Source organism: Chiloscyllium plagiosum, chromosome 26, assembly GCF_004010195.1.
Source record: "Chiloscyllium plagiosum isolate BGI_BamShark_2017 chromosome 26, ASM401019v2, whole genome shotgun sequence".
NCBI lineage: Eukaryota > Metazoa > Chordata > Chondrichthyes > Orectolobiformes > Hemiscylliidae > Chiloscyllium > Chiloscyllium plagiosum.
The window spans coordinates 8,640,181-8,652,715 of NC_057735.1; the positions used below are offsets into that span (position 1 = coordinate 8,640,181).

The 12,535-nt window shown below is 43.0% G+C and overlaps 1 protein-coding gene across 1 annotated transcript in view; it reads right to left on the reverse strand.

Annotated features, from left to right (window-relative positions):
• The window catches only part of LOC122563066 (vesicle transport protein GOT1B-like), a 38,401-nt gene extending 34,466 nt beyond the window's left edge, over nt 1–3,935 (reverse strand). The window contains exons 1-2 of the mRNA XM_043716431.1: nt 3,843–3,935; nt 586–677 (exon numbers count right to left, since the gene is read on the reverse strand). Of these exons, the coding sequence (XP_043572366.1) occupies nt 586–677; nt 3,843–3,867 (117 nt within the window). The 5' untranslated portion in view covers nt 3,868–3,935. The remainder of the gene's footprint in view (nt 1–585; nt 678–3,842) is intronic.
• Nucleotides 3,936–12,535: the final 8,600 nt, after the last annotated feature.

A 12,535-nucleotide genomic window follows, 5' to 3' on the forward strand; every position in this document is an offset into this window, starting at 1 on the left:
AGGGGGAGAGGGAGGGAGGATTAAGGGGGGAGGGGGAAGGAGGGACGATTAAGCAAGTGAGGTACTTGGATTGTTATCTTCAGAGTTGTGAAGGCAATGATGCTATTTAATCAATACATTCTAAATTGAGGAGCAGTGATAGAACAGATAAGGAGAAATTATTTCCACTGGCAAAAAGGTCAGTTCCCAAGGAAACAAATTTATAATAAAGCAAAACCATTTTGTATTTTGCTCTAATAAAAGTCCATTTATCTTCAAATAATGTAGAACATTATGAAACTGCATTTGAAACATGAAATCAATTTCCACAGTAATAGAAAATGATTTAATCCAATGATCAAATACAGTTATGTATTTGTGGCAGAATGTATCCTATCTAATCCAATGTAACCTAAATAATGGAAAGAAAATTGGAACCAATTTAATCTTTTATGTACACAGGGTTTCCTCTCCAAACTAAAATTTCGTACTGTCACATGTGTTTTCTGAGACCGTTTAGTTATGCTCCTCTCGAGATTCTTTTCTGTACTATGAACTTCAGCAATCCACCCAACTCCCACATATTTTCAAAAAATAAATACTCACATTTCCAAATCCAAGTAGCACTCTGTCAAAATATAAGAGGATGCCCATCAGAAGGAAAAAAACTCCGAATCCTATCAGTCCCACTCCAATCCCTAGAAAAGATCACATCTATATGAATGGTGCACTCCTACGTTTTTAATATTTCTTAATATACAAAGAACAAAAAACAATACAGCACAGAGTATGTTGACACATTTTGCCCTTCCATACTAAAACTATCTTCACTTACAGGATCTGTATTCCTCTATTCCCTTCCTATTCATGTATTCATATAGATGCTTCTTAAATGTCGTAATTATCATAGAGTCATAGAGATGTACAGCACGGAAACAGACCCTTCCTGTCCAACCTGTCCATGCCGACCAGATATCCCAACCCAATTTAGTCCCACTTGCCAGCACCCAGCCCACATCCCTCCAAACCCTTCCTATTCATAGACCCTTCCAAATGCCTTTTAAATGTTGCAATTGTACCAGCCTCCACCACTTCCTCTGGCAGCTCATTCCATACACGTACCACCCTCTGAGTGAAAACGTTGCCCCTTAGGTCTCTTTCATATCTTTCCCCTCCCACCCTAAACCTCTGCCCTCTAGTTCTGGACTCCCTGGCCGCAGAGAAAAGACTTTGTCTATTTATCCTATCCATGCCCCTTATAATTTTGTAAACCTCAATAAGGTCACCCCTCAGCCTCCGACACTCCAGGGAAAACAGCCCCAGCCTGTTCAGCCTCTCCCTGTAGCTAATCCAAGATGGAGGATGGGAAAAATTTCTGGCTGTAAGAGCTGCTCCTTTTTTTGAGGTATTTTAGATGTTGGAGGTGATTTCCTCAAATTCCAGGAGCAGCAATTACTGTTTTTTTGCTGTCGCATTGTTTTGGAACTTTGGGGAAAAGAAGTCAAAACAACAGCAGTTTTAAAAGAGAGAAGAACAGACAAAGGAAGCACATGGTGAGGACAGTGCAGGAGAGGGACTCCACCTGGGCAAGTTGCTTTCTTTGGGTCCACTCTCAAGAAGGCCGATATAACATCTTTGGAGTGACCGTTGATACGGGTCCAACTGAGGCTGTTGGGATAGGTAACATTGTTTCACTGACCTTATGTTCAAAGTGAGCATTGAGTGCATTGAGTTCATTGGGTAGGAGTGTACTGTTTCCTGCGATTCTGTTTGACTTTGTTTTGTAGTCTGTTATAAAGTGTAAGCCTTGTAACAAATGACAAGTGTCTGTTTGGTTGGCCTGGGTCTCAAGCTTAGTTTGGGTTTCTGTCTTGGCACCTCTGATGAGAGGGGTAAGAAGCATATCAGCCACGATCAAATAGCAGAGCAGACTCAATGGGCTGAACAGCCTAATTGTGCTCCGATATCTTTGATGGCCTGCAAAGGGTGTATCTGGATTTCCTGGTTAGATCAGGGTTGCCCGACTTATATAATTCAGATCTAAGAGCTCGGAGTTGATCCATTTGGTGTGGATTTTGTCTTGCTGGTATTCAGGAAAAGTCCCATGCCTTTATAGTCCCCGGTGCGCAAATCAGCTGTCTGTTCTTCAAAGTGAACACTAGCTTTCAGACAATCATGCTGGTGTTCTGTCACAGACTAGTTGTTATCTTGATTGTGGCATTAAAACTGGTTGAAGTCGATGAGCTTACCATCAGTGTGAAAAATATCCACAGCTGGGAGACCCTGTCAGTAGTAAGTTACAGCATTATTACAAGAAAGTGTGCAGACACACCCCAATTAACATCTACTTTTCCAGGGATCTGTGATGAGCCTTTGCACAGAACTGTTGCTTTTATTTTGTCATGGAGGAGACAAATGATGTTTGTGAAGTTAGTAAGGCTTCCACATTACTGTAGCACCTTCCAAAGCACATCAAAGGCTTCTGTGCTGTGGAAGAAAGTCATGAACAAAGTTCACACTGTAAATCTTTGCTATAAGTTCTGTGTGTTAGGATTGAGCCCTCCACTCTCACTTGATGAAGGAGCGGCGCTCTGAAAGCTAGTGCTTCCAATAAACCTGGTGTTGTGTGATTTTAACTATGAACAAAGAGGTGTTCTTTTCTCTATATTATTTCTGAAGTTAGTGTACAGGTAGTTCTTCTATAATGCATGCTTATTAGACGTGATTTGGTTGCAACGCGACTTCTTCTTTATAAAACAAACTCCTGCTTGCTGTTGCACAGTTCCAGGCCCAGCAGTAGCTGAACAGCAAAACTCAGTCTCGGGATCCTCTGTCTGCAAAATGCAAATTCAGTGTGAGGGTGAGGGGGTAAGATTTAAAAGGGACCTATCATGTCTGTGTCCACCACCTCCTGTGGCAGTGCTTACAGATACTCTTAACTCTTTGTGTGTAAAAATTAGCCTTTTCTCTTTTAAACATCCCCCCGTATCTTGAAACTGTCCCCTAGTAATTGACCCCTCACCCTGGGAAAAAGCCTCATATTTTCCACTGTATCCATGCCATTCACAATCTTATAAACTTTTATCAGGTCACCCCTCAACCTCCTGCACTCTAGTGAATACAAATTCAGTCGACCCAATCTTTCTTCATAGCTAAAATTCCTCGGATGAGGCAACATTCTGATAAACCTTTTCTCTACCTCCTCCAGAGCATCTCAGCCACCTCCTACTACCACCCGACTCCCACCCTCCCTCGCCTACTGCTGGTCTCACAGTCCTCAGGGTCATGACTATCTTCCAACTTTGATTTGGCATCTCCTTCAGGAAAGTTGGTTGGGAAGCAGTGACATCAGAGTAGCTAGGGAATTAGAGACTACATTCAGACCAGCCATGTCTACACTGAATGATGAAGCAGGCTTGAGGGTCTGAGTGGATGGAGGGAGGACAAGGTTAGACCTTATACAGTCACCCTGGCAATTCCCCGTCTTAACACCCGCAGGATTTGGGTGAAGTTCTGCTTGTGGTACAGATCTTAACTGTATCAGCTGTTAGGTGTGTGAGAATCAGTGAGTAGAGGACTCGTGAAAAGAAATCTTTGGAATGCAACAGACTGTAATTCACACCAGACGCTTAGCGAAGCCTGAAGAGTTGGGAATTACATGCCAGAGCTTGAAGTAGCAGTGACTCCTTCTGTTTTCATGTTGGTGAATTCTTTCTTAAAATTTCCGGCAGATGGTTTTCCAGGTCAATAAGAGTCAATATAACTCTGAGCACTAATCAATAACTTTGGAGACATTCAACCATTTGCAAAGCCTCAGCTTTCCAAAACACGTACACCATACCTTCCCCTGTGCCAATACTTACTCTGCGTGTCAGTTAAAGAGATCATTTTCTTCAATTTTTTTTTAATAAACAAGAAGAATACATGTGATATTTAATCCCGATTCTGACTGCTTTCCAGACGTACTCGAGTAGTTGCAAAATGTGACCCTTGGCTCGAACAATGAGTCTGATTGAATGTGAAACATTTACAGAGCAAACATGACCTCAGGGACTGTGGTGAAAGTCCATTCCACTATCTCCGGCATATCAACTACAGTAATGCTTCTTAATCGTAATTCTCAATCTTAAATCATAAAACCAAGGCAATATCCAGAGACTTGCGGTCTGCTGGGAGGTCACAGTATGATTCCAAGTTGGCTTGATATAACACACCCACAACTGTGCATTTAGAACAAAGAACAGTTTAGCACAGGAAGAGGCCCTTCGGCCCACCAAGAATGTGCTGACACATGATGCCTTTCTAAATTAAAAACCTGCCCATATCCTTCTATTCCCTATCTATTTACATATCTGTCAAGATGCTTCTTAAATATAGCCATTGCATCTGTCTCCACCACTTCCTCTGGCAGCACATTCTGGGCAATTACTACCCTCTGCATTAAAAGCTTCCCTCTCACACCTTTATTAACCTTGCCCCTTTTTACCTTAAACCTATGTCCCCGAGTAATTGACATTTCTATCCTGTGAAAATGACACTGACTATCCATTCTGTCTATGCCATAGAGTCGGAGAGTCATAGAGATGTACAGCACGGAAACAGACCCTTCTGTCCAACTCATCCATGCTGACCAAATATCCGAACCCAATCTCGTCCCACCTGCCAGCACCCAGCCCAAATCCCTCCAAACCCTTCCTATCAATATATCCATCCAGATGCCTTTTAAATGTTGCACTTGTATCAGCCTCCACCACTTCCTCTGGCAGCTCGTTCCATACACGTACCATGCCCCTCATGATTTTATAAACCTCTGTATGACTAGACTACCTAGAATCCCTACAGTGTAGAAACAGGCCCTTCGGCCCAACCAGTCCACACCGACCCACTGAAGAGCAACCCACCCAGACCCATTTCCCTCTGACTAATGCACCGAACACTATGGACAATTTAGCATGGCCAATTCACCTGACCTGCACATCTTTGGACTGCGGGAGGAAATCGGAGCGCCCAGAGGAAACCCACACAGACACGTGGAGAATGTGCAAACTCCACACAGACAGTCACCCGAGGCCGGAATCGGACCTGGGACCCTGCGCTGTGAGGCAACAATGCTAACCACTGAACCACCACAAGAGGTGTAAAACCTGTGCCCACATCTCTCCCCTCACCTCCATCTATGGCCCCAAAGAATCCTTTCACATCCAACAGAGATTTACCTGCACTTCCACACACGTCATCTACTGTGTCCGTTGCTCCCGATGTGGTCTCCTTTGCATTGGGGACACAGAACGCCAACTTGCAGAACATTTCAGACAACATCTCTGGGACACACGCACTAAACAACCCCACCACCCTGTGGCTGACCACTTTAACTCCCCCTCCCACTCTGTCAAGGACACGCAAGTCTCGGGCCTTCTCCACCTTGCATTTGTTCAGATTAACCTCCATCTGCCATTTCTCCACCCAAGCCTTTCTATATCCCACTGAATACTTTGGTAATCCTCACTATCTGCAATTCCCCCAATCTTTCTGTCATTTGTAAACTCACTAATCAGGCCAACTACATTTTCCTCCAAATTATTTACATATATTACAAACAACAGTGGATTGGTCAGGGGGCAAATCAACAGGATCCACCCTCTCCTTTTCCCACAGGGCCTCAAGGACACTATGTGCTGACCACTTCCTGATGGAACTAAGGTTGAAGGTGTTTTGTTCACAAATTTCTCCACAAAGGACAAATGGCATGGAATGGTCCAACTAACTGGGTTTAGACCAGTCCCATCCTTTCCAACTCTGGGACAGGTAGAACATCAATATATAGTGACACTTGGTGATTGTGTGCTGGGGCCCGAAGTACAGCTTGATGCAGCCTCACATAGGTGACCACCAGGATGAGGGAGACATCGGGTACATTCTTCCCCCATTTATCTACAATTTTGTACATAATGTCCTTCAGACATGGTCTACCTTAGAGCTCCAGATGAAGTGGAAAATAATTTGGGTAATTTCATTGGTGCGGGTCTGGGAATGGACCAGACCTGAGCCATGTACAACAATAGAGAGAGTGTCTAACAACTGTACCTGCAATGGAGAGGGAGCAGTGTTCCCAAAAGCCTTGTTTCTGCCTCACCTTGGCAAAACTCTCCTCCCGAGGTTATGCGTATGCCCCAGCCCCTCCAAACCACATTCTCAGTACAGAAAGTAAGTACCTCTCTCCAGGCACTACTCACTCAGACTGAAAACCCAGTTTCTGAGCAGCCGAGACCATGTCTGTGATCCCTTTCTTAGTCGTGGTGACTGAACTGAAATCTCCCAGAATCCTTCTCCTCAATTCTCACCAGCACCCTCTGTTTTAGAAATTAATAACATAATCCAAGAGAGTCAAAGTGGCTGCACAAAGGGATCTGACAAATCTATTACAGTTCTTCGAGAAGGTGACAAGCAGGATCACTAAATGGGCACCAGTAATACATTTGGATTTCCAAAAGGTATTCGATGAGTTTCCACACATAAGGTATTTAATAAGGTAAGAGCCCGTGGTGTTGGGAGTAAAATAATAATATGGATATTGTATTGGCTAACTCATAGAAAACAGAGTTGGGGTAAAGGAGGCAACTTGTAACTAGTGAAATGCCACTGGGATTAGTGCTGGGGGTTCAATCATTTACAATTAATATTAATGACTTGAATGATGGAAATGAGTGTACAATCTCTAAGTTTATGGATGACACAAAAATAAGGCAAGTGGTGAAAATGACAGAAAGAGTCAGTCCACAGAGGGAGATGGACGGGTCACGGGTGAGTGGCCAAAAACTTGGCAGATGGATTATGGGCAAGAAAATGTAAAGTTATGCATTTTGGCAGGAAAAATAGAGGAGCTGAACATTATTAAAGTGGAGAAAGACTACAGAAAGCTGCAGCACAGAGGGATTTGGGAGCCTCCATGTATAAATCACAAAAAAGCTATCATCCAAGTTCAGCAGCCAATAAATGAAGGCAAATGGAATCACAGCTCGACATTGCTGGAGAAAATCAGCAGGTCAGGCAGCATCTCTGAAAAGAAAACCAGAGTTAACATTTCAAGTTCGGTGACCCTTCTGCACAACAGTTCTGAAGGATCACCAGACTAGAAACTTTAACTTTGTTTTCATTCCAGAAATGCTGCCAGATCTGCTGAATTTTTCCAGCAATTTCTGATTTTGTATCTGATTTCCAGTATCCTCAGTTCTTTGGGGTTTTTTGTTTAAGACAAATGGAAAGTTGGCCTTTATTTAATAAGGAGTGAAATATAAAGGTAGGGAAGTTTGCTTAAAGCTATACAAGGCACCAATCAGACCACAGCTGGAATACTTGAACAGTTTCGGTCCCCTTATTGAAGGAAAGATAGACTGACGTTAGAGGTAAAGATTCACCAATTTGTTCCTGGATATGGAAGCACTTTCTTATGAGGAGAGGTTGGGTGGGTTGGTGCTATACTCATTGGAATTTTGAAGAATCAGAGGAGACCTTGTTGAAATAGATAAGTGTTTAAGGGGGCTTAACAGGGAGGTTGTTTCCCCTTGTGGGAGAATCTAGCGCCAGAGAGTATAAGCTCAGAGTAAGGAGTCACACATTTAAGACAGAGAGGGAGAATTCTTTTCTTCAGAATGTAAGAAATTTGTGGAAATCTTCATCAAAGAGCACTGAAGAGGTTGAATCATTAGTATATTCAAAACTGAGATATATCATTAAATAGCAAGGGAATCAAAGGTTATGGGCAAAAAAGCAGGAAAGTGCAGTTGAGGATTATCAGATCAGCCATGATCCCATTGAGAAAGGTAGAGTGATTTGATGGGCTGAACGGCTTATTTCTGCTCCAATGCCTTATGGTGTAACTTCAGGGCTTAAGACAAACGCAGACGAAAGTGAAGACTGCAGATTAGAGTTAAGAGTATGGTGGTGCTGGAAAAGCACAGCAGGTCAGGCAGCATCTGAGGAGCAGGAAAATCGACGTTTCAGGCAGGACTTTCCTGCTCCTCAGATGCTGCCTGACCTGCTGTGCTTTTCCAGCACCACTCTAGTCTTAAGACAATAGCAGCCAGAAGCACATTATTAGTTTATTTAGCCAGTTACAAAATCATTAGAAAAATATTAATTGGCCCACTCATTTTGGTTTATAAATCTTACCACTTGCCCTTTGACTAACCATGTGTTGCATACAACGGCTGACTCCTGATCTTATCTTCCACTGATCCCTCTCTATTTAAAGAAATATTAGCTGACATCAGAACGACACTTGTTCTTCACAATCCTAGAAATCCCTGAGCCTCTAATCGGCCACAGTGCATTTTCTCTATCCCATTTAGTTTCTTTCAAACCTCTCAATCAAATCTTGCTACAGTACGGGGTGGCACGGTGGCTCAGTGGTTAGCACTGCTGCCTCACAGCACCAGGGACCCGGGTTCAATTCCCCCCTCGGGCAACTGTCCATGTGGAGTTTGCACATTCTCCCTTTGTTTCCTCCCACAGTCCAAAGATGTGCAGGTTAGGTGAATTGGCCATGTTAAATTGCCCATGGTGTTCGATGCATTAGTTAAGGGAATGGGTCTGGGTGGGTTACCCTTCGGAGGGTCGGTGTAGACTTGCTGGACCAAAGGTAGGTAAAAACAAGGATTGCAGATGCTGGAAACCAGAGTCTAGATTAGAGTGGTGCTGGGCCGAAGGGCCTGTTTCCACACTGTAAGGAATCTAAACAAAAAATCTCTCAGTAATGTTGAGGATACTTGGTTTCTTAAGCCCTTGCTGCCTTTCCTATTAATTTAAGGTGACAGTTTAATTGTTCTTCTCTGCTTGTCTGCAGCGACCTCCTTCTGTTGAGTTGACCTGGACTCCAAGTTATTCAGTGTAGTGCAATGATTTGAGATCTGTCATGGAAGGCTGTACCGATACAAAAGGATTAATACTGAGGAGCATCTTAAGCACCACCTGTTGTAGTGTCATTTGAATTTGATGGAAGAGTAAATTAGGATCTTAAAGCAGGGGCCCACTGTCCAGCTCCCCCTCATTTGGAGAGATGCCTACCGTCCCAATGTATCTTATATGGTTGTTAACCTGCAGTAAACCGGAGCCGCATTCACCACGTCCTTTGGGAATTCATTTCACACATGAACCACTCTCTGTGTAAAAATGTTGCCTCTCATGCCTTTTTACAATCTTTCTCCTCTCACCTTAGAAATATGCCCCCTAGCCTTGAAATACCCCACATGCCAATTATCTTTTTCATGACTTTATAAACCTCTATTAGGTCACCCCTTGATCTCCCACGCTCCAGTGAAACAAGTCCCAGCCTACCCAGTCTCTCTTTTTAACTCAAGCTCTCCATTCCCGGCAACATCCTGATAAATCTCTTCTGAACCCTCTCCAGCTCCTTCCAATAACTGGGTGACCAGAACTGGACACAGTACTCCGGAAGAAGCCTCACCAACATCCTGTACAACCTCAACATAAAGTCCCCACTCCTGTACTCAAAGGAGAAAGTGAGGACTGCAGATGCTGGAGATCAGAGTCGAGAGTGGAGTGCTGGAAAAGCGCAGCAGGTCAGGCAGCATCCGAGGAACAGGAGATTCGACTTTTTGGGCATAAGGTAATGTCGATTCTCCTGCTCCTCGGATGCTGCCTGCCCAGCTGTGCTTTTCTAGCACCCTACTCCTGTACTCAAACATCTGAGCATTGAAGTTTGAGCTCATCTGTGCATCACCACATACTTTCTGCTTGTAAAGCTCTTCTCAGTCAGAACGGTTGAAATTCTTTGTTCAGTATGAGCAAGTTGATGGTCAAAGAGCTGAGCTGGCTGAGTCAATCCCTTCCACATCTGGAACAAGTAAATGGTCTCTCCCCAGTGTGAATTCAGTGGTGTGTCAGGGGGTGGGGTGAATCAGTGAATCCTTTCCCACACACAAAGCAGATGAATGGCTCTGTCTGTTGTGAGCTTACTGCTGTCTTGGACAGTGGGGTGAATGAATGAATTTCTTTCCATAGGGGGAGCAGGTGAATGATCTCTCCCTTGTGTGAACATTCTGATGTCCCAACAGACCCTGTTTGCTTCAAAGGTGTTTCTCACAGACAGAACATTTAAAAGATCTCTGATCAGTGTGAACTCACTGGTGTGTCTGCATTTGGGATAAACACCTGAGGCTAGCATGGCTAGTTATAGTAAGAGAAATTAAAGGTCACAAAAGCAATTTTAACCAAGGTCACAGCTGGAGAGTCGTGACATAGCCAGTATTAAAGTGATAAAGAGACATATTAAGGCATAAACAGACAAGGTCTAATGAACAAAGGAAGTTAAGAAACTTTATTGAGGCTGTTGAAAAGGCAGAGAATCCATTATTAAACTGAGGCAAAGGCTGGAGGCGTGTATGGAAGCCAGGAGTAGGAATGTACCAGAAAAGAAATGATTAAAGCAAGCTCCTTTTTAATAAAGACACAGGTGGTGGGATTCATTCAATAAAGCCTTTAAGGAAATGGGAATCATTTATTTAAACCGCAATTCATGGGATTCATCCAGAGAAACTGCAAATCCCCCATTTTAATTATAGAAAATGGGGGTCTCCCATTTTGAAATGCAGGAAACCTTTTCAGGGCTGCACAATCCTGCAGCAGCAGCATTGCTATACTATCAATTGAAAATCTTTAAAGCAGGAAAAAAAATCAAATTAGCAAGATGTGGTAGCAGAAATAATACTTAAAAATATTCACTTATTTGCTTCTGTGCTGTGACCTCTACCCAACAAATCCCTCCAAAATTAGTTCTGAATTTCACTGTTTGTTAATTTTCCCAGATACATTCCGATGTCCACCGATACATGAATTCAAACAGCAAAGGCAGTAACTGTGCAAGTTCCCTGTTATGTCAGTTAGCAGTGTGGGTTCTTTCTCTCTCTCTCTCTCTCCTGCACTGTGAATATTTAATTTCTGCGGTAAATTGATAAGAATTGAACATCTTGTAGAAAGCAATTCTTAAGATTCAGAATATCTATCAAATCAGACATTAAATCAGAAGCTGAACAAGTTAATGCACTCCCATACCCATTTGGGAGTATGAATGATGATGTTATAGTTCTCCAAAGAGCAAAAAAGAAACAATAGGATTCTGGGTAATCCAAAATGGAGGACAGTAAAATTTTTTGGCTGTAACGCTACTCCTTTTTTGAGGTATTTTAGGTGTTGGAGGTGATTTCCTCGAATACCAGGAGCAGCAATTACTGTTTTATATGCTATTGCATTGTTTTGAAACTTTGGAGGAAAAAAAGTCAAAACAACAGCACTTTTAAAAGGGAAAGGAACAGACAAAGGAAGCACATGGTGAGGTCAGTGCAGGAAAGAGAGAGAGACAGAATAAGAACCCACACTGCTAACTGACATAGCAGGGAACCTGCACAGTTACTGCCTTTGCTATTTGAATTCATGTGTTGGTGGACATCGGAGTGGGTCTGGGAAAATTAACAAACAGTGAAATTCACAACTGATCTTGGAGGAATTTGTTGGGGAGAGGTCACAGCACAGAAACAGATAAGTGAATATTTTTAAATGTGGCCTTACAGAAAGTCTGCAGTAGAGAGTAGAGTAGGTTCTTTCTTGATTATATGTTTCATTGAGATAGGTCTCTTGATTAAACTAAAAATATAAGACATATGTATTAATTTAACCTGGAGCAGTGCTTTGTAGAGGAATAAACCATGCTATTTTCTGGGTCTGTAGATTGAAAGAAGCAAAAATGGACTTTAGTAGAGAGATATGCTCTTCTTGTCGGATGTGGGAGTTTAGGGAGAGTTTACAGGTTACTGAGGATTATATCTGCAATAAATAAATGGTTGCAAATCTTATCAGATCGAATGGATGGGCCAGAGAGACAGTTAGAAGCAATGAGGAATTTACAAGAGAAAAGGGATGTGATGGATGGCAGTTATAGGAAGAGGGGAAAGTCTCAGATACAGTCACATAGATGGGTTAACTCCAGGAAGGTTAAAAGAGGTAGGCAGCTGGTGCAGGAGTCTTCTGTGGAAAATGTAGGCGGTGATGGATTCTCAGGGGAACGCAGCACAAACAGCCAAGTTTCTGGTATTGAAACTGGCTCTAATGCAATGAGGGGTACATCGGGTTTCAAGAGATCGATTGTGTTAGTGAACTGTCCAAGGTACAGACAGAAGTTTCTGTGGCCAGCAGCGAGAAATCAGAATGGTGTGTTGCTTCCCTGGTGCCAGGATCAAGGATGTCTCAGAGACGATGCAGAATGTTCTCAAGGGGGAGAGGGACCAGCAAGAGGTCATTGTCCACATTGGAACCAACGACATTGGAAGGGAAAAGGTTGAGATTCTGAAGGGAGATTACAGAGAGTTAGGCAGAAATTTAAAAAGGAGGTCCTCGAAAGTAGTAATATCTGGATTACTCCCGGTGCTACGAGCTAGTGAGGGCAGGAATAGGAGGATAGAGCAGATGAATGCATGGCTGAGGGGCTGGTGTATGGGAGAAGGATTCACATTTTTGGATCATTGGAATCTCTTTTGGGGTAGAA